We start from the raw sequence: 21,511 nt of genomic DNA on the forward strand, positions 1-21,511 counted from the left end.
CTTCCAAAAGGTTGGAAGCTCCTCAGTCCATAGTTCAAAAATGCTCCTTTTAGTTGTAAATCCACAGTCCAGAGAATCAGGGCAGGAAACATGCACAATGGAGATATCTCAGGGGTCTTTTGTATTTTCTGCCATGTGCTCATAGCTCAATGCATGGAAAGTTACTGGCCCAAGATGGAGTCCAGGGTCACATGAGCATATCACATGTCCTTACATGCTTTGATGACTCAGAGGGGCAGCCATTGCCCATATTTTGGCTGAGGCATCCACAGGAAAGGTTTACTGGGCAGGATGAGTTTCTTCTATGACCCATTGGTAGGGTGAAGTGCCCTTAATGGGCCATCAACACATAGCTTTCTGGGTCTAATGTAAATTCTAGCCAGGAATACAACACATGTATAAGATACCAATGCATAGCCAATATTCATAACTTTAGCTACAAAGATGCATATAAACAGAAAGAAGAACAGGAGTACTTGTTGCACCTTAGAGACTAACAAATTTATTAGAGCATAAGCTTTCGTGGACTACAGCCCACTTCTTCGGATGCAGGATAATCATGCTTAGAAACAGGGCCGGCTCCAGCATTTCTGCCGCCCCAAGCAAAAAAAATAAAAGCCGCGATTGCGATCGGCGGCGGCAATTGGAAAAAAAAAAGCCGCGATTGGCGGCGGCAGTTCAGCGGCAGGTCCTTCACTCCTAGAGGGAGTGAGGGACCTGCCGCCCCTGAATTGCCGCAGGTGCTGCCCCTCTCCCTTGGCTGCCCCAAGCACCTGCTTGTTAAGCTGGTGCCTGGAGCCAGCCCTGCTTAGAAAATCATAACTTTTCCATTAACACCTTATGTGACATACTCGGTACAAGATTTGTTGTAATTGTATAACAATGGTAATTTCAATGATATAAATGGTCATATTTAATTATACAGCCTCACAGCAACTACTTGTGCTTAAATTTAAATACATATATAAGTACTTTGCGGGACAGAGGCTTGTATTATTGGAAATTACACCTGTGACATTACTCGGGGTACAATCTGGACTGTTGAACAGCTGTGTCCCCTCAATTCTTCATCCCGGGTGCCTTTTACACTGCTTCACTGTGAAAGCAACCACTTGTAGTCTGCCCCCACACAGCCTCCAGCATGTAAATCACTCCCGGCTATACTGTATGAGTGCTATGGCCAGCCACTCTTGAATTACACTGCAGAGCTACACCAGTAAATTCCCAGTCCCAGACTTTCCCCAGAAGTGTGCCTCTTGTACTGCCCAGCCCTCTCCTAGACAACTCAAGCTCATATAAAGGCTGTCATTTTTTAAATAGAAAATGATATGCACAAATCCTGTTATTTCAAATGGAGTTTCCCAACTACTTCAATCCAAGCACACTGGTCTAGATAAAACAATAAAACACATTTATTAATGACAGAAAAAAATGAAGTGATTACGAGTAATGAGGCATAAAAGTTCAAATTTGGTTACAAGAAAATAAAGGTAAAACACAACTAATTTAACAAACTACGTGAATTCAAAGCAAAAGTCTCTCTCGCCAAGTGCTTCAGAGTCTTACTGGCTGAATTCCTTTCAGACAGGATCCCTCCCTCAGTCTAAATCTGTTTCTTTGTTCCTCAGGTGTTGTGGCTGCCATGGGTAGAGAGAAAGGGAGGAATAACTTGGGTGTCTGTTCCCCATTCTTATACTTTTCCCTCTTCTCTGAGCATCATCTCCAGCTGGGGTACAGGAGACACAAAGTCTGTGGGGCTGGGAACCGCCTGCTGTTTCTTTTCCAAGATGTAAATTTCTTGCTCGATTCTTTTTTTCCTGCCAAAGAATGGCTGATTAACCAGGTGATGGTTGATTTCATTTTGTTGACACCTGGCTGAGGCATCAGTTGGCCTTTTGTCTCTGAGGAACTGGTTTGTGGCTGCTTCCCCAGATTTGGAATATGTCTTAGTAACATCATACATAGAATCTTATAACTTTACATACAATGTTGCCACACATATTTTACCAGGACAGTAATGATCAAATTATGAGTTTTCGAATGGTACCTCACAAGGCATACTTTACACAGTACAAAATTTATCATATTCTTGTAAAATGACTAAACCTGGGTACAGACTGGCACAACACCTACTTTTAGTTATCACCTGGGCTAGTCCAAATTTTCCATAATTTTTTTTCATGGAAAATTGGGTTTTCAATTACATGATTTTTGTGTGTGTGGCAGTTGTCTGCTTTCTTTTAAGTTTTGATTTTTCATTTGAAAACAAAAACAAAAAACAAACAACCCTATTAGCATTTTTGGCTAAAAATTCAAGTTTAACAAAAAGACAAAACTTTCCATAGCAAACAAATCCATTTTTCAATGAACACTAGTTATCACCCTTGCCAGTGAAAAATTGTTACATATCTAGCAAGTAAGAAAAATATTGTTAACACAATACTAGTTAAAAATTCAACATTAGGAGATTAGGAAACATTGCTTCTTCTGTTGCGCATTTACATTCAGAAACTGTTGAGCTTTCTTGTCTCCCTTTTTATTTCTCTCTTTTCCTTGCTCTACCTTGTTTTGCTGTAGCGTTGAAAACACTGTACTCAATGCCTCAGTTACAGGGTAAGAGAAGCATTCAATACCAGTACATTGTCTTAAACATGCCTTTTTTTATTTCTATGCCTCCTACACATTTGGCTCTCAGTGTAATGTCCCCAGCATGTGTTCTGATGAGGACATCACTCCGCCATTGAAGGGCAGTCAGGCATGTAGGCTTGTAAAGAATGTCATGAATTTTTCTGTGCTTCATAATGTTTCCAATTTTCCTGTCTAATAATCTTGATGTCGGTTCCCTGTTCCCCATATCAACTAAGTAGATAAAACCCCTCCCATATTTTCCTTTTCTCCATTCTCCATGTTGCTCCCCATCATTCTTTTCTTTCCCACATGCCCTAGCCTCCTCATTTGTCTTAATCTTCTCTTTATTTGTCTTTTGGCTGTGTAATGTCTTTCCACAGGCTGTGTTCCTGGGAAAATGTCCCAGACAACAGACACTTCTTTCAGCCTTTCTAAAGTTGGACTTCAGGAGTGAAATCCTGGCAAAACTCTCACTGACTTCAATGGGGCCAGAATTTCATCCCTGAAGTGTTGAATTTTCTGATTTGGACAACTTGTTCTTGCAATGAAAATTCTTGAAGACGTTGTGTCTCCCCCTGAAATGTGGGAGGGGACGACCTCCCTATGCATAAATCTGTATATGCCTAAGACTTGCACATTTTTGTTTTTACGTAGAACAATTTGAAGATTGCATGGGCTTTGAAGAAGCCATTATGATCTCAGGGGAATCATAATTTTAATGAAAGAGCAATTGGTCAAAAAGGAATGCTACAATTTCTAGGAACAGTGTCTGCACAATTTTTACCAGAGCTTTTAAGCTTTAGTGATTTTGTGTGTGTGTATGTAGATTATACATATAAAATATTAAACACAACAAAAATACTGTGCTTTATAATAACATTAAAGGCCGAAGTTTCAAGGAATGAAATTAGCTTGCCCACAAAATCCACATATGTTTACACACAACTATGCTTATGTGAGAATATCAAATAATTGAACATTCAAATAGGCATGCAATTATTCCATTTGCTCCTGGATTTTTACAGTTCTAATGAGTATGCCCACTCTTGAAATCCCTCCCCCCCAAATGTTATAAGATCTAAATCCAGTAATTTAAAACTAAGATCTCTCACTCTGCCTTTCATTTACTTTACTGTGCCCAAGTATTGCAGAAAGCAATGTGTAAATGTCAGGAATAATGAGATAAAGGTGAATGAAGAATATTTAACTCTGAGTATCTTCTCTTTGGCAGTTTGTCACAATACATTACATGATTATTACGTATACTTAATTATAGATTTTCCCTTTACAAATCTATTTTCCTTACTTTACATATTTTTTCCAATCTGAATCTGTTACCATTGAGGTCAACAGCAAAATGCTACTTGCTTCAATAGAAGGAGGACTGCAGGCTTTTTTAATGTGTTTGTGCTTCATTGTATATTATGCCGCTGACTGTTTCCTGGCCTTATATCAACTTTCAGTATTGTGCATACAATTGTGCACATGCAATTAAATGTGAGCACAATTAGACCTTCAGATGCACCTATTTAGATGCCCCTATCAGACTTGCAAGTGAATTCAGATCATTAGGCACCAAAACACGTGCAATTGCTAATGCAAAAAGATGTGCCTATAATACTGAAGGATTTTGTTTTGTTTTGAATATTTAGCTTTTTATATATTTATATACCAATATGTATATATGTAAGCTTGTTCCACCTCCATCCCTGGAAACCCTGACTGGTGAGCTCTCCTTGTGATTCAACAGCACACACACTCCACGAGGTACCTTCATCAAGTGTCTTTATTATTATTTCTTGCCCAGTGCCTTAGCTACAGCACAATGTAGCTCAGCCTTTTATACTGCCTGCTTTCTTTTCTGAGCTATCCAATTGGTGAGCTAATTACTCCAGTAGCTTGTCAGATTCCCTACGGGTGCAAGTGATTCCCGTAAACGAGCTAACTCCCTCCTACTCTAACTACCCAGTGCCCTGCATGTCCTAAGTGATGAGGGTGCTGGCTGCCCAAAGGGGCTCTATTTATTGCTGCTAACAGGCCCCCATCACAGTATATGGTTTGTATTTTTAAAAGCACTATACAGACATTAGAGACTAACAAATTTATTAGAGCATAAGCTTTCGTGGACTACAGTCCACTTCTTCAGATGCATATAGAGAAGTGGGCTGTAGTCCACGAAAGCTTATGCTCTAAGGTGCCACAAGTACTCCTGTTCTTTTTGCAGATACAGACTAACATGGCTGCTACTCTGAAACCTATACAGACATTGGAGAAAATCTCCAAAACCACTCAAATGATGCAGGAGCCTAACTCCCATTTTCAAAAGTGACTTAGGTGCCTAGGAATTTCAGTGGGAGTTAGGAATGTAGGAGCTTTTGAAAATCCCACTAGGCACCTATCTCGATCCTTAGGTACCTTAATACCTTTACAAATGTGGTCCATAGCTGTCTAAAGTTAATTGAAAATCAATGAGTTAGGCTCATAAGTCTCTTATGAAAATGGGATGTAGGCTCTTAAGTCACTTAAATGCTTTTAAAAATTTTACCATTAACTAATATAGGCCCTGATCTTGCAATTTCCCACTTGTGGATGTAGCAAACTGCAGGATCAAGGCCATATAGAACAGCTGTGACAAACCTAAGCAAAGATCATGACAGAAGAGAGTAATTTTTTCTTCCATTTTTTCCCTTCCATCAGTCTGTTAAAAAAAATTCTTGGTTAGGGAGCAAATGTTACAACATTTGTGTAAAATAGTATTCTTGTTGGAAGAGGCGGATTAAGAAAAACCTTATTATTAGAAATAAATTATGTAGAAATTAGATACTCATGAAGCCAGGAAAAAGTATTAACTGAAGAACCCAATAGTAAAGCTTATTATACAATCTTTAATCTAATAATTGACTTGCCTCCAGTACAACACAGTGAAAAAAGCAAAGTAGATAATTTTGTTACTTTATTTCTAGAACTGGATGAACACAGCAGAAAAGTATTCATTAACATTTGTTCACATTAAAACTGACCATTCACTTTGGTGCTATTTGTGACAATATTTTATTTACTTTTTTTTTTTGACGATTCATGTGAATGCAAATTTGTTCATCAGAGTATTTGTGAGAGGGAAAATGTCACAAATAGTCATACACACAAATAATTATGTGAACAGTGGTGCCACCCCTCACACTATGGTATTTTTGCTAAAAGCCCCAGGTCTTGAAATCATGTAATTATATGAGAATCTGAGCTTTAATTTTTTTAAAGTAAGTTTCAAGCTCTCATAGTTGCAGAGAAAAGCTTGAAAGTATGAACCTAAAGGCTCATAAACCAAAAGATAAATTAAAAAAAATCTAAAATGTCTGATTTAAAAAAACCTCATGCTTTTAAACCCAATCTCATAATTTTGGCGGGCCTGATTTATGATTTTTTGGAGGCGTGAGGTTGGCAAAACTGTGAATATTGCACGGCTATTTACAATGGAAGGGTCCACAGAGACATCTTGAAAGGTCTTCTTGGTTTTGGAGTTACCAGGACAGGGATCTTTTTTTTTTTTTTTGAAACAATACCACATGTTAGTTGACCAATCCACACAGCACAAATAGCAAATATCCAGGCCATAGAAGCCTCAGTCTGCCTCATTAAAATCAATGACAAAACTTCCATTAGCTTCCATGTGAACCACTGAGGAAGCCATAGTTGAAGTGAACAGTTCATGAGAAATAGATAGGCAGGAATAGGTTTGCGCAGTCCTTCCACTAAGTCATTGCAAATAAAAAGAAAACTTGTAAAATAAAAACCTCAACAGCTTTCTTTATGGATACTTTTCCAAGTTAACTGAAGAAATTGTGTGCTGCTAACAGTTCCCCAGCTGTACTTATGTCTTATATATGCAATATTCATATGATTGTTTTTTAATAATTATAAAACCATGAAAATAGCACCATGAAGTGAAGCCCATGTAGTTCTTCTGTAAGAAAAAGCTTTTTCAAACCAAATGTAATCACTTTATCATTGATAACTTGTCAATGAGATTGGTAGAATTAGCTTTAATTCTATCATACCTTTTTTTTCATTCCCATTCCTGCTTATCCCTTCTAGCAATACAAGATCAAGACAAGCTACAAGGCCTTTGCAGCAATCCCTACAAACACTTTGCTTATGGAGCAGAAGGTTAGTGTTTGCTCAAGAGCATAAAAATTGCCTCATGTATTCAAGCACATTCTACTTAAGAACTTTTCATAATTAAGATTTTCCTGACATTAATGCTGGGAATATTTCAAAACATAAATACTGTGGGCTGACTATTCAGGATTATATATGCTACTATTCTTCAGGGCCAGTGGTGTTTTATAAGACTTTCCTATTCTGAGTTTCTACAAAAATATTTCTTCCCATGGGAGTTGCAGTTTACATCACACTGTCTAAAATGTTCTTTGGCAAGCTTCAAAGGGCTAGATTTTCACAGTTCTAAGACAGTGACAAATGTCTGGTGTTAAATTTTGATTATACAGTGAAGTGCAGTCCTTGCTTGTACAAAACAACCATTGAAGACAATGGTGCAATTGACAACTTTAATTTTGAATGAATCACCTGTGACTTTTTCAAATCACCTGTGACTTAGAAGCCTAAGTACCTTTGACTCTCACCTTTTGAAAATTTTGTCCAGCATCATTCTTGCTTGTATTAAAGTCACTAGAAAGATTCCCATTGATTTCAGTGGGAGTTAGCACCTAACCTGCTTAGACATTTTTGTAAATCTCTCCCTGAGGCACCTAAATACCTTTGAAAAATTGGTTTGTAGGAGCCTAAGTCCCATTAACTTTCAATAAGACTTGAGGTCCTCAGTTGTACCCCAAATAGGCATGATAAGTATTATGACTCAAGCACCACTCTAAGGTACAGTTCCCTCCCTGCTTCTCCCTCATTTTGGGGACAGGAAGAGAGTAATTTTCTACTGGCCTTTTCTATTGGCCTTTACCAGCAACTAACTACAACATCCTCCTGTACCAGCTCAACTGGGTTGGCTGACACACATTCTCCACCTACCAGCTCCAGGAGGGAGTAAGTAGGCACACAGCACCTACAAAGCCCAGGGCACCCAGTCCTGGTAGCCCACACAAAGGAAAGGGGGGTTATTACTCATGTGAAGGTTTGTAGTTCAAGTCACAGTCTAGCCCAAAGATAGTTATTGCTATTGCCAATAATTTTATTCCAGCTATCATTATTTAAATTTTTGAACCTAATGTTTTTATAAGGAGAGGTACAAGAGAACTAGGTTTTAATTATATAAATCACTTTTTTTAGCATATAATTCTTGACAAGATCAGGCCAGTTTAGGTGAAAAGTCTTGGGGCACGTCTGCCCATTGAGCTGAAAGTATGATTTCCAGCTTGAGGAGACATAGTCGACCTAAGTGTGATTGAGCTGGCACCCTAAAAACAAAGTGTTTCTGTGGTGGTGCACATGGTGGGACGGGCTAGCTGCCTTAGTACAAGTCCGTCGGGGACACTAGGTACATATGTTGGCTAGCTGCGCCATCGTGGCTACACTTCTATTTTTAGCACATTAGCCTGATCAGAGCTAGTGCAGGGATGTCTCCTTGACCTGGAAATTGCACCTCCAGCTTGAAGTTTAGACATACCCTTACAGCTACACTTCTTGCACCAAGAAATGCTGTTCTGCAATATCCAACACAAACATTCATTTGTCATGATAGTCACTACTGAACACAAGCTGAGCAAGTCTCATCTGCTTATAATTATAATCACTGCTTAGGAGGTGAAACAAGGATTGTCTGACTTTTCTGAAAGGCATTTTTAGAAAAATAAGACAACCCTTGTTTCACTTCTTAAGCAGTGACATTTAATTGTTCGAGGGGTCAAGAGAAATGTGCTTGCCCACGCCCTTGAAGTCTATGATCTAGTCACAGTTCATACCATGTACCAGATCACATGATAAAAAGGTGGTGGTGATTTTGTTTCTATTGCTGATATGTTTCTTTCCCTGTATCTAACTTCTATTTGTTTAATCAATCCACCTCTATCTCTAATCTCTTTCTCTCTCTCTCTGTACATATAACATTTGGGAGGGTATCCTTTTTAAACTTCCTTTTATGGATTCCCAATGTACTATTGTCATTTTAACACTGAAGGGCCAAGAAAGACAGTAATTCTAATGCTTTTTTTCTCCTCCAAGTGTGCTGGCTGAAGTGGGGTCTTTAACTTTTCCCCCATTGCTAGATAAATGGTTCATTGTTTTTTTCATCTGGTGGTCAGACACTCCAATTGGTCAATTAATGGAGCTCCTTATTCCATGGGATTGATTTCAATTGGGGTGCTCTTGGGCCAGATGCAGAAGCTCTGCAAGGTGAGTTAAAGGGAAGACCCTTTGTGATCTGGACAGTAAGAGTAACTCAATTTCTTTTCACATAGACAATGCATCATGCTACATCATATACTCTTTCCTTCCCTTAGCAGTGCAAACATATACAATCCTACTCTCATTCCCAACTGTTATGTTGCTATCTGTTGTCAAGCCAGCCCAAGCAAGGTGTATCTAACTGGTGGAATACTCCATTCAGTGGTTGAACTTGTGAAGCTGAAATTCCAAACCAGGACCTCTGTAATCCAAAGGTGTTAGCTCTACTGGGGAGTGAGCCAAAATAAAATGTGCCATTTCCCCCCCTCCACTGAAAGTTACTTTCACAAGCTTAGCTTATTTCCTTAGTCCTTCAGGAAGCGAGTTTACATTATTGCCTCCTCCCTTCTGCTCTACACTTACCTCATGCAGTCAGAAATCAGTTTGTTTCAAAATTCCACCTAGATCAGTGGAATTCAATCCACCTCTTTATCCCCACCACGTTCCAGTGGCAGTGTGACTCTAGTGGGCTACCTACCAATCTGCTACTGGCAGTCATCAAAGTGACTCTAGCGATGTGTGACAGTAAAAATGTGTATTTTGAAATGTTAAAGGGTTGTGTCTTCATAAACTTACTACATTATAATATTTGGCACAATTAATTCTCAAAATCTTTTTTGGAACACGTGTTTCCTTACTACTTTGGGGGGAGGGATAGCTCAGTGGTTTGAGCATTGGCCTGCTAAACCCAGGGTTGTGAGTTCAATCCTTGAGGGGGCCACTTGGGGATCTGGGGCAAAATCAGTACTTGGTCCTGCTGGTGAAGGCAGGGGGCTGGACTCAATGACCTTTCAAGGTCCCTTCCAGTTCTAGGAGATGGGATATCTCCATTAATTAAAAAAAAAAAAAAAAAAAAAATTATGTGCTGTGTGCTGAACATATACCCCACACTGGTATCTTTTTCATTACTGAGGCATTTCCTTTTCCCTTGTATCACAGCATACAATGTCAGATAATGACAGGACAAATCCTTCAATCACTGTGCAGAAGGGATGGGGCCTCATAACATCGAGTAACATATTACCTTTGTTCAGCAAGTGTAAGAAAAGATAGGTCATCTACTGTAACTGTAGGTTGTTTTGTATTCTAAATTATCCCGTGGGCCTTGATTCTTATCCTCCATTATTTAAATATTATTAGGTTAGATTCTAATTCAAAAATTCCAGCTCCGGGACAGATTATTTCTTTTTCAGACATAACATATCAATTATTTAGAGATTTCATTTATCAAATGTGCTGTAAAGGTGTCTTTCATTCAAAATGGATCATGAGAGAAGGCTTTATTTTAAAGAATACTGAGCAAACTGACTCAAAGCTGCCTATAGTAGAAGTCTCCTTAAAGCTACTCTCAGGACTGTATTAATACAATGTTTCCCCTGAATAGAAGGGATTTTTAAAATAGAGCCTTGAGTAGATAATCCTTTAAATAAAACCTTCTTCAGACTCAACAATTGTTTGGTTTTCAAATATTCTACAATCAAATTGTACAAGTCATTAATGCAAAATCTCCAGTTATACCTTTCTTAACTCTGGAATCCCAAGCCAAGAAAGTCCTGCCCTACACTACGCAGCTGATCTTCAGCTCTCAAGAGGGAATATTTATCATATCTATGGTACAGTTACATATAACTGTTTCTTACAAGTTAAAGTGCTGTTTGTTTCTGTGACTTCCTATTCTGATCGTCACAAACAGCATACAAATATGGTATATATTTGGTTTGAAATACTGAGAATGATTTTATATTATTTGGATTTAGCATTCAGGGATATGCTTTGCAATCCCCATTAAAACAATATCATTTGACTAACATCATATGGGTTTAAAACAATATTTCAAGAGGATTTACACACCTAGGAAAAACAAAACAATCCAGGAAACCCACCTAATCACACATTTGCCAGATGAAAATCTTGCATCTAAAGAGTCATGCTAAAAAAACATTTACTTCTAGTTAGAGACCCATTGCTAGGTGTAAAATGGGAAATAAATGATTTATCAGTTTGTGTGATTATTAAAATGGCAGAGCCCATCTGTCAACATACAATTTTGCAAAGCAGGCTCTGGAGCTCCCTCTTTCTTTTTAAAAGCCATTGCAGACTTTTGAGTTCTAACTGTATCAAAGTTTCATGGTAGTCAATCCTTTCAGAGTCATTTCCCGGGATCTTTAAGAAAAAATATAATTATACGAGGAGCTGATGATAGTTGAAGCTCCCTCATGTGGAAAGGATTTTTTGTACATGCTAAGGCTTTAGAAATGTATTGATAAGGAAAAATGTGCTAGAAAGATGAAGCAAACTGCCCCCCCCCCCAAAACAAACAAACAAACAAACAACCATAACCAAAACCCCTTCACTTGCTTTGCTCAACACAGGATTCTGAAAATTCATATGATAAGAAGACAATTTTTACGGAGTGTGGCTGGTACCGAACAGAGTATAGGCCTTGAGCCATTTGAAAAATAATTACACTAGTGGGTGAAGTGATTGATTTCTGTACAATCTATACTATAAAGTGCCTTGATTCTTCTAATAAAATATCCAGGCTCAAAATCAGATTGTTCATCCATTTCCTTTCTGCTTTACCACTAGTTTAGCAATCACAGGAATTCTGGATGGCCATACTGTCAACATTGATCTCAATGAGATGCATACATTACACCCACAAAAATCTCACATGTGTAAGGACAAATTTATTTACGCTCTCTGTTACACTTCACCTTGAAAATATTGCTCCTTCTGTTTAATATTTGAACAAAAGGTGAAGGATTTAAGCAGGAATGCTGTTTTTCATACTGTTAAACCAGCAGACCAGGATGACAAGCTTGGCTTGTTCTATCCTTATTGCTGATAGCAATAATGCTGCAAAGTAAGATTATTATATGACACGACCAGTGGCTGGTTGAGAAATGACAGTTTTAATTTTAAAAAATTGTACTTTTCAAATAATTTATAGCACTTGCATGCTGTTTGTTTCAATCATGTGAAAATTCAAAATATTGCACTGATCAAAAAGAGATTCAGCTATATTTTGATACACTGTTAGTATATGAAAATTAACCCATTTGGGTACAGGCACTGAGTACCCATAAATCAATTTCCTCTTATCTCTTCCACTGCTTTGGGGGAATCTAGCTGTCCATTCCAAAGGAAGGAGAGCGAAAATAAAAGGGATTGAAAAGTGGTGAAACTCATTAGTGTGTGTGGTTCTTTTTTCTCAATAGTGAAGTAGTGCTTGGGAAAGGCTGTAGATAAATGGCCTTGAAAATGTAAATTATCCATCTCTCCAGGTTCAACAAGGGCAACAAGCAGCACAAATTTCCTGATCGTGGCTATCATACCATGACTGCATTCCGAAGGGATTAGCCATATGTTTTTTCAAACTGCCCACTGTAGTATTTTGCATATGTGGTATCTTGTGGAAAGACTAGTCAGATGCTGTTAAGTAATACTTTCCTCATCTCAGACTGTGCTCAGCCACTGGGATCATTCTGATCATGTAAAGCTTTTTTTTTTCTCAGTGATTTACTGTGCTCAGTACCCTAATGGAGGTGGAATTCTTTGAGACGCTTAGCAGAGTCTCCATTCTGAGGGTTTATTTGATTTATGTATCTAAATAAAACAGGTTGTTTTTCTAATTTATATCCAGGCACGTTACCAGTTACTCTACTTCTGTTTTTGTGAAGAGTTTTGAGATCTCAGAATTTGTTTTCAGTTTGACTTGGAATGAAACCCAGATATTTAAACATTTTCAATGAAAGTTCTGTTTAAAAAAAAAATCACTTCAGATTGATGGAAGCCTTTCATTTTGAGTTAAATTTTTAAAGGATGTGTTATATATAATACAGCAGACAATAATTGAAAGAGCAGCAAAAGTAAAATACCAGTAACTTTACAATTTTGTATTGAATGCCCTCAATAGCTGGGTAAAGAGGGGTATTCCACGCCTCACTACGTAAACACATGCTTATTTTGCAACCACACTGTCTTGTGTGATGAGGAGTCCTGACATGTACAATGCTGAGATGTCACTGTTCCCACAGAACCCCACTGAAGCAGGGAGCATGCAGCGGGCAGGTGACTAACTTTAAATAAATGTATTTTGCTCTTTTCATATTTTTTAAAATTAAATAATAAAAAGGAAACTGAAAAAGCACAATGTATTTAAAAATCCACAGATCCTGACCCCTGCAGTCTAGCATCATTCTCCAGCAGATTCGAGGGTAATTATGGTATCTCAGCATGGAATCTCCTTGGAAGTCACTTCAAAGCAGGAGCCGGGTAACAGCAACTAGACTGTAGGTCAGAACCTAGAAGAAGAAAGGAAAAGAGGAATTATGTTCTGAATTCTCCTCTAAGCTTGGCTTTTGTGGTTATTCAGCACTTACTGGTAGAATTAGAGATGGCCAAATCATTTTCACTAATTTAAAGCTGATACCAACTTTGTGGGTTTGAAAGTTTGACCTGTATTCAAAGCACATTGGGTTTGTGTTCTGCTTTGGAGAGATTGTGATGAGAGGAAGAGAGAAAACAATTGAATGGAAATCTGAACAGATACTTATAAATAAGGCACCCTCTTCAGCCATTAAGGCTTTAGGGAGTTTTCCTTTTACTAATGTATAGCAAAAGTTTTCCTTTATCTATACAATTTTTTGTTTAGAACCTCCCCCCTCCCAAAAAACCCCCCTACTGCATCCTTTGTCAAGTTATATGGAATCTCAGTGCTTCTTAAACAGGAGTCCTTTATTAAAGAAAGCAGCCACAGACACAAACCAAGAGGCTTCTGCAGAGATTGGGTCCCAGTTTTGTTCTCTTGTTTACCATGGACCACACCTTGTCTGGAATGCTATACAGCACATAGAGACATCTAGTGCCTAAATAAAATACTGCAAGTAAATAGTGGTGGGGAGACAAGGGGTTTAGATTACAGGCGGAAAAAAATTCATCTTAGTTACTGTTTTGAACTCCAAGAATAATCAGGCTCCAAACAACGAAATTCACCAGGAGGTTCACCCCTCTCTAATATCACTGGAATTTGGTGCTCTGTCTGTGCAGAACATCTTTAATGTTTCAAGATATGGTCACTTTCATTTGATGAAGCTTAGTACAGAGCTATCTTCTTTCCCAGCTGATACGGGGAAGTACCAAGTAAGGAAACTTTCACACTGAAAAACTTGTTTTTATTTTCCGCCAGTCTAACATCAGAACATTTTTTATTTATCTCTAGGCATTAGAAGAGCCAATTAAAACAGAAAAAGTGACTGAAGACACTACTTTGGACACACATTCGGAGGTAGGTAATCACAATAAATCTCTCCAGCCAGTGTTTCAGTTGGACTCAGAAAGCCAAAGCTAGTTCAACTGTTGCTTTTACTTTTCCAGATGTGCTCCCCTGCCCAGCTCAGGCAACAAACTGAAGAACTCTGTGCTGCCATCGATCAAGTCCTACAGGATCCCTTGCCTATGGTAATACAGCACTAATGTGGAATTTAAATGTTTTCTCTCTTTTCCGTCTTCTCTTGTTATTAACAAAGTCTGTGCACTTTCAAATCCCATTTTTCAGCGCCGGTGTGAATCTTCTCCATCTTCCCTGCACACATCAATGGATTCAGACGTAGGCAAAGTAAGTGAGTAAGCTTGGCCACATACCATAGATACAAAACATGTAACAGTAGAAAGCTACATATAATCTTAAAAGATGCAAGATCAATACTGATCCTCCCCTTAGTGTCCAAAAAGACACAGAAGAGGGAGGGAGGATAGAGCAGCTACAGCTTTTGCGCCACTTCCTCTCCACTGAAACATATCTACTTGGAGGCAGGAGTAGTTGCAGTGTCTGAAGAAAGGGAATTTGTCCTTTGAAGGTCCAGTAGTCAGGGAAGAATCCAGAGATACCTGGCCTTCCAGAAGGCAGGATGTCTGAGTGAATGGCCAACAGGCTGGTTACTGAATCCAGCTGTAGGTGCTGAGTACCCCACTCCTCTAGCCACTTACTGCTGAGCCTCAGCAAGCTTTCTACACTCCCTCAACCCAGACAATATAGAGAGGGAAGCAGATGGGCAATGAGGAAAAACTAGAGGCATGGAAAGACTTACATTTTAGGAGAAGTCATAAAGACTGTGACTGTTTAGTTCAGAGGGGAGACTCTGAATCTTTAGGTCCACTTGCACCAGATTATTTGTATTTGGGGGGAAGCTGGCAGTACAGGTATTCCTTCTGTAGGGTTGCTGGAGCCTCCTCAGGCAGTCTCTGCTGCTCCATCTTCCTGGCAAAGGGGAGGGAACTTATTGGGTTATTACAACAATCTGTAACCAACTAACCCCTTTGTTTGCCCTATGACTGCAGGGGTGTTAACAGGCTGCTTCAGTCTGAATGGTCCCATAGAATATGCATAACTACTTATGCTAAACAATCTGTTCAATCACATATTTAGCTGTGGCACTCTTAGTACTTTTCCCAGACCTGAAGGAGAGCTCTGTGGAGCTCGAAAGCTTGTTTCTCACCAATAGAAGTTGGTCCAGTCAAAGATACTACCTCTCCCCACTTGTATCTCTAACATCCTGGGACTGACATGGGTACAACAATGCTGCATACAATTAGTGGCCTTGGTCAAGGCAAGTTTGGTGGAGTGGAGAGAGCAAAAGCATACTGGAGGATGGAGAAGAGGCCATCTTGGCAGTGGGTCCAAAGCCCATTGATGCCAATGGGTCCACTATGAATGGACAATACTCGCTGTTGCTCTGCACATTGTCTGGTCATTTACACTAGTGCAAAGTGGAGGTAAAACATTACCATACTGGAATGGGAGTATTCCACACCCACTCTGTACTGACTTTTCACTGGTGTAAGAGATTTCATGAGTAGCAGGGCAATGATGAAGCGAATCATAGGCCTCATAAGAGAAAGAGGAGAGGGAGGGAAATGGGACAGTAGTTAGAGAAGCAGGTGGGATTAAGGGAAGGTTGTTTTATTTTCATTTTTTTGATACAGTAAAGTGACTGAAAAATGTTACTCAGGTGAGTGAGATTTCTGCTGTGATAGCTATTTATACCACTTTGTACAGGTGTATATAATTACACCAAGTGCAAGACAGTGGAGAATTGGACCCGGAAGGAAAGAAGCCAGAGTAATGATAAGGGAAATAGAAGGAGCAGGAGGAGAGATACAACAGATATCTTAGTCTGAGTGCCTTAGAAATGCCATGGATTAGACAGACAGCAGAAGACAATCAGATGAAAGAAGACAGTTCTTGCTGGATAATAGCACAGAACCGAAGATAATTCCAATACATTTCCTATGCAAATAGAAATGAAATCCTGTTTGGGGGTTGGATAGTCCCCTTCTGCCTGTTAACAGATTCATTCTGAGAGTTCCCAGAGATTATATTAGGGAGACCAGATAGCAAGTGTGAAAAACTGGGATTGGGTGTGTGGGGGTGCGTGTAATAGGTGCCTATATAAGAAAAAGCCCCAAATATTGGGACTGTCCCTATAAAATTGGGACATCTGGTCACCCTAGATTACGTGGTCACAATACTAAGGGCAACTATAACACTATGAGGTCAGATGCTGGAGTCACATCTTTATGACACATAATAATATAGTAAGTCAAACAATTACTCAACACTGAGAGCTAAACCTTAATGAATCACGTCTCACCTCTCTGATGAACATTTCATAATGGTTGCAGAGTGATGGTTTCTTAGACTTTTAGCAGTTAATATCTTGCTACAAAGTTAAAAGTTCGTGGAATTGTCAGATTACTGTTGGTTGCATGTTATATCAAATTATCTTGTGTACAGATGTCTGCAACACTGCAGAGAGCAGCTGGACGGGAAACCAGATATGTAAGTCCCTTTATAATTACTCCATGTTTTAGCCACAGAAATGTCTTATTTTGTAGTATTAAGCATCCTTCTTGCAATAATAGCTGTGTCTGCCTGAGGGAAGGGAGTAAATCCATCTAAGACATGAAAAGTTCTTTACAGTGGTAAGGGAAGTGAATAGTTCAAGGCTTTGGAAATGAGACTTGACACCTCTCACCACTATTTCAATTCCACCTCAAGCCTTACCGGCCAGTGGCTCTTCAGTGTGGTGTGAGCTGGTGATCTCAGTCTAATTCCTTTGTAGACAACGGTCCATATCACCCAAATACATCCTTACAATTATGCCTTGGTTGCCATCTACAGTTGCACAGGTTAGGGTGAAAAGACGCCCAAACCTCTCCTTCCTTATGCACCTCTGTACAGAAATGGTCACCAAAGTCTGCTTGAAGTTAATGCCTGCAGAGGGGCAGGTCACCCCAAGTAGGGGCACAGAGGACCGGAGTGAACCCTGGCTGCATACACAGGGTTAACACATGTGATGTTCTTTAAAAGATGAAGCAAAGACCACTCTGACTCGCACCCCTCCAGAACTCCCAAAGGTGCTGTGCCAACCTGAGGCAAAATGTCTCACCAAGAGCACTTGCTTGGCATGACATTCCTATCCTCTCATATTGAAAAACCTCAATTTAGTCCTGAATGGGCACAAAATATCCTGTCACCTCTGGAATTGGTCCCCATAGAATGGGGCTAAGAAGCATTTTTTTTTGAAGAAAATAGGACAGTTGTTAGAGAGGCTGGGGAAACTGAGGGAAGGATTTTTGATTTTTCTGATACACAGCATGCCTGCAGGCAGGCCTAATTCTCTTCTGATGATAATTGCACTTCCACTGCCCCATGCTGTTCTTCACTTATTTGTACTGTGCCTGGAAAAGTTGACTCTTTGCTATCCTCTCTCTGCTATCCACCTTAAATACACACATGTGTGCACTCTCACACACAATTAATTATCTTGTCATTTGTTTTATTAATTATTAAACATATTAAACTCAATCAACATGTTTATTCTCCTTAGGATAAGCAGTTAAGGAAGGTACCGTATTTTACTTATGACCCATTTTTTCATATGCTGACATATGTCTGCTCATTATTCACCAATCTATCTTTCTACTCAATCACAGATCAGGTGCAGTGCAGGCAAAAGCAATAAAGACTTTCCAGTTTGTTCCCAGCACACTGCTTGATCAATGCAATTTTGTTTCCTGAGCAAGTAGCTACAGAAGTTATTTTTTTTTAATTGCATGCAGTTATGTATTTTTATTGCATACTACGGAAAGTGAATTTACATGACAGAGTGTGCTAGTTTGTGCTAAATAGAAAGGAGATTTTCATTTTTAGTGAAATGCAAAAACAAGGTGACACGTTGTATGATGACGATGATAATGCATTTTGTTCACCATTTCAGTGTAATTCTTATAATCTCTAACCTGTGCCTGAAACATTTCTTTAAGTAGACTAATCCTTACAAGACATACAGTGACGAGAATGTCTGGCTGAGATATTATTTTGGAGCTCACCTGTGTGTGACTCTTTTAATAGGGTAGGGTTACAGTCAGGTTCATTTTTCTTTGATCTTTACAAATGCACTGACATTTTAAAGTCTCACGTCAACTTAGATATATATGTCTTCTTGCCTGTGTTTAATTTTGTATATTTTGTTCCCAAATGTGAAATTGTTGGAGTTGTTTATTTGTGGGTTTGGGGAGCAGGTGAATATCCTAGGCTGGTGGAAACATGAATCTACAATAATGCACATGAGTCCTCAGATGGCTGCTCCTCGAGAGTGCAGAAGGCCAAGACTGCTGCCACCTACAGGGCTTCCCCAGAAGACAGAAGAACTGCTGCCTCAAGGAAATCTATCAGGGGTTGAGGAGGCTTTAGGCCTGGAGAAATGCCAACAAAATCCTGTGTCTCTAGAGCAGGGATCGGCAACCTTTGCTATGTGGCCCCCTGGTGGGCCGGGCCGGTTTGTTTACCTGCCGCGTCCGTAGGTTCGGCCGATCGCGGCTCTCACTGGCTGCGGTTCACTGCTCCAGGCCAATGGGGGCTGCGGGAAGCGTCACTGGCTGAGGTTACCCTGGCGAGCTGCGTGCCAAAGGTTGCTGATCCCTGATCTAGAGGCTTAGTTTCCTGTATGTTCAGCCCCCAAATATTGTGTGTCCAGGGGAGTCCCCAAATTCCTTTTTGTCTGGACCTCCCTATGATCACTTATCCTGCAGGCTGCTCTAACTTACACTCTGAGGCCATGGCCTCCAAGGAACCACGGGGGCAGCTGGGAATAGCCAGGTCACATTACACTTAGTACACCACCTATAACAGGGTCTGTGGAAAGAGCCAGTTTCGAACCATTAACACAGCTCTGTACCACCCAAGCAATCACCATTTATTGGGGTTATTCTCTAGTAGCTTGCTTTGGCTGTTTTGTGCCACATAAAGGGGCTACAAAATAACGTACAATTAGGTCCAAGGTTCCTATTTTGCACTAGTAAGAAAGCCATGTCTCTTCTTAATGAATTCAAAAGCTAGGAACTTCTGCGATGGACCTGCTGAGACTGAATTTGCCACCCATTGTAAGGACATATATTGTATTAATATCAAACTCTGAGTTCATCCAGTATGCTCACTATCTCATGACTAGTGATCTTGCCTGGAGCAATGATTTTTTAATTTAATTTAATTTTTTTTTTACAAGGAAGTTGCACTATGTTTCTTTTATCTGAAATAGCTATTAATTTGTTCAACTGAAATTCAATTTACTTTGAAAGATTAGCATGATATTTTGACAATATAATTATCATTATTTATATGCATAATTTTTGTTATTGGCTGCTTGTTGAGAAGCTGTCTTAAATGTGCCATTGGTTACAGAAGAAAAATAGATGATTTTTGCATACTAATTTGTTTGTTAGTTAATCAGACACAGCAAAAGCTGTCATCCTGCTAAGCCACTTTACATATTTTCTTTACATTATATTAGTGTATATATACACAGATTAGTTAGAATTATTGTAATCTACCTCTTGGCAACAGTCTGTACAAATCGTTTGGGTTATAGCTTGATATTTTCTCAAGGGTGTTTAAAAATTAAAGGGCTGAATTCTCAACTACCAGTATTCCTCCTTGCGTAGCACTTGATACCCATTTTGCACTCACTTTCCACAGATGTAAATGACTTCACAAAGTACATGGCAGTGGAAACTCAGGACTGAAAGTGCTGTGTCTGGCCCCGTGCAGGCATAAGAAGGTGGGAGAGGGAACTAGGAGAGTTCCTTCCTTGTGCCAAGTGCAGGAACTAGCAACAGTGTACCAGGGAGCTCTGTGCTGGTGTATGACCAGTGGTGGCACTATTCACCCCTCTGGGTTAGTGAATGTGGGTCCCTGGTCCCACCCTCAGACAACACCAGCTGTGGAGTTTGGTAGGAGCAAGGGGTATGCATGTTCTACCCTCTCCCAGAGTGATGGAGCTACTCTGCAACTGGAAATCACTAGGAGGAATTGTGATTGAGTCAGTCAGTATCCCTCCTTTGGGATGCTGCTGTAATACCATCCAGTGCAGGCTGTAGGCGTATGCCACAATCTGGCCCTTAATATGCTGCAGCTGTAATAACAAAACCCAACTATTATAGATGAAGAGTTTTTAATTAACTAAAGAATGCTCTAAGTTTAGTGACCTGAGGCTAGGTGCTTTTCCCAACCAATGGGAGCCACGGAGCTCACGCTTGTGGCGGGTGCAGCATGTGGAGTGTCTGGAGACTCCCCTCGCCACTCTCACCCTAGGAGCCAGAGACCTCCCAGCAGGGCTGGTGAGTGCAGCCAGGGAAGGGGGCAGGGTGTGATGGAGTGAGTGTCTGGGAGGTGTGTGTGGGGTGCTGGACTGTGAGGGTGTGGAGGGCGCTGGGCAGTGGGGGAGGTTTGTGTGTTTTGGGGTGCTAGACTGTGGGGGCCTGTTGGGGGGTGCTGGGCAGAGGGGGAGATCTGTGTGTGTCAGGACACTGGGCAGTGCGGGTCTGTGTGGGGCATTGTGTAGTTGTGGTGGTGGGGCTGTGGGGAAGGGCACTGGAAGGGAGGAAGGAAGGGAGGGAGGGGAAATCTGTGTGTATTGGGAAACTAGCGAGTGGGGGGTTCTGTGTGGGGTGCTGGGCAGCTGTGGTGGGGCTGTGGGCAGGGGGGCACTGAGCGGGGTGTGTGTGCACAGCACTGTGCATTTGTGGTGGAAAGGTTGTAGGGGGGGCTCTGGGCATAGTTGATCCAGGGGGCGCTGGACAGGGGAGCTGTGTGGTGCAGCATGGGCCCACCCTCAACAGGAAGGGGCACGCTGGTAGCACAGAGCCAGGCGGACCAGTGTGCCTCTGGCTCAGGGTGGGGCTGTGCACCTGTGTCTGTCGGTCTTCCCTCCCCCACTTCACGTGGGGGCTATAAATAGAGATACATGTTCATGATTGTTGTTTTAATTGTCCACCCTGCAGAGGCAAACTTTTACATCTCATATAAAGACTTCTTCAGGGGAATATACTCTTGCTCAAATGCCTTTCTTCCGTTAGGAACACAAAAATACCTACAAGTGACATGATAAAATGTAAATGTTGTACTCTT

At 40.3% G+C, this 21,511-nt stretch overlaps 1 protein-coding gene across 37 annotated transcripts in view; it reads left to right on the plus strand.

Annotated features, from left to right (window-relative positions):
• MLIP (muscular LMNA interacting protein) overlaps positions 1-21,511 on the plus strand; it is a 177,235-nt gene that overhangs the window by 77,788 nt on the left and 77,936 nt on the right. For 29 of the 37 annotated variants that reach the window (XR_010599470.1, XR_010599472.1, XR_010599471.1 and 26 more), the window contains 5 exons: positions 6,721-6,792; positions 14,264-14,329; positions 14,419-14,502; positions 14,600-14,659; positions 16,838-16,882. Coding sequence is in view for 32 of the 37 variants with exons in the window: in XM_065587818.1 (XP_065443890.1) it covers positions 6,721-6,792; positions 14,264-14,329; positions 14,419-14,502; positions 14,600-14,659; positions 16,838-16,882 (327 nt within the window). In the remaining 5 variants the exon portion in view is untranslated. The remainder of the gene's footprint in view (positions 1-6,720; positions 6,793-14,263; positions 14,330-14,418; positions 14,503-14,599; positions 14,660-16,837; positions 16,883-21,511) is intronic. The other 8 variants (XM_065587831.1, XM_065587815.1, XM_065587811.1 and 5 more) reach the window with 2 other exon arrangements.

This window comes from Chrysemys picta, chromosome 3 (assembly GCF_011386835.1).
Source record: "Chrysemys picta bellii isolate R12L10 chromosome 3, ASM1138683v2, whole genome shotgun sequence".
Classification (NCBI taxonomy): domain Eukaryota; kingdom Metazoa; phylum Chordata; order Testudines; family Emydidae; genus Chrysemys; species Chrysemys picta.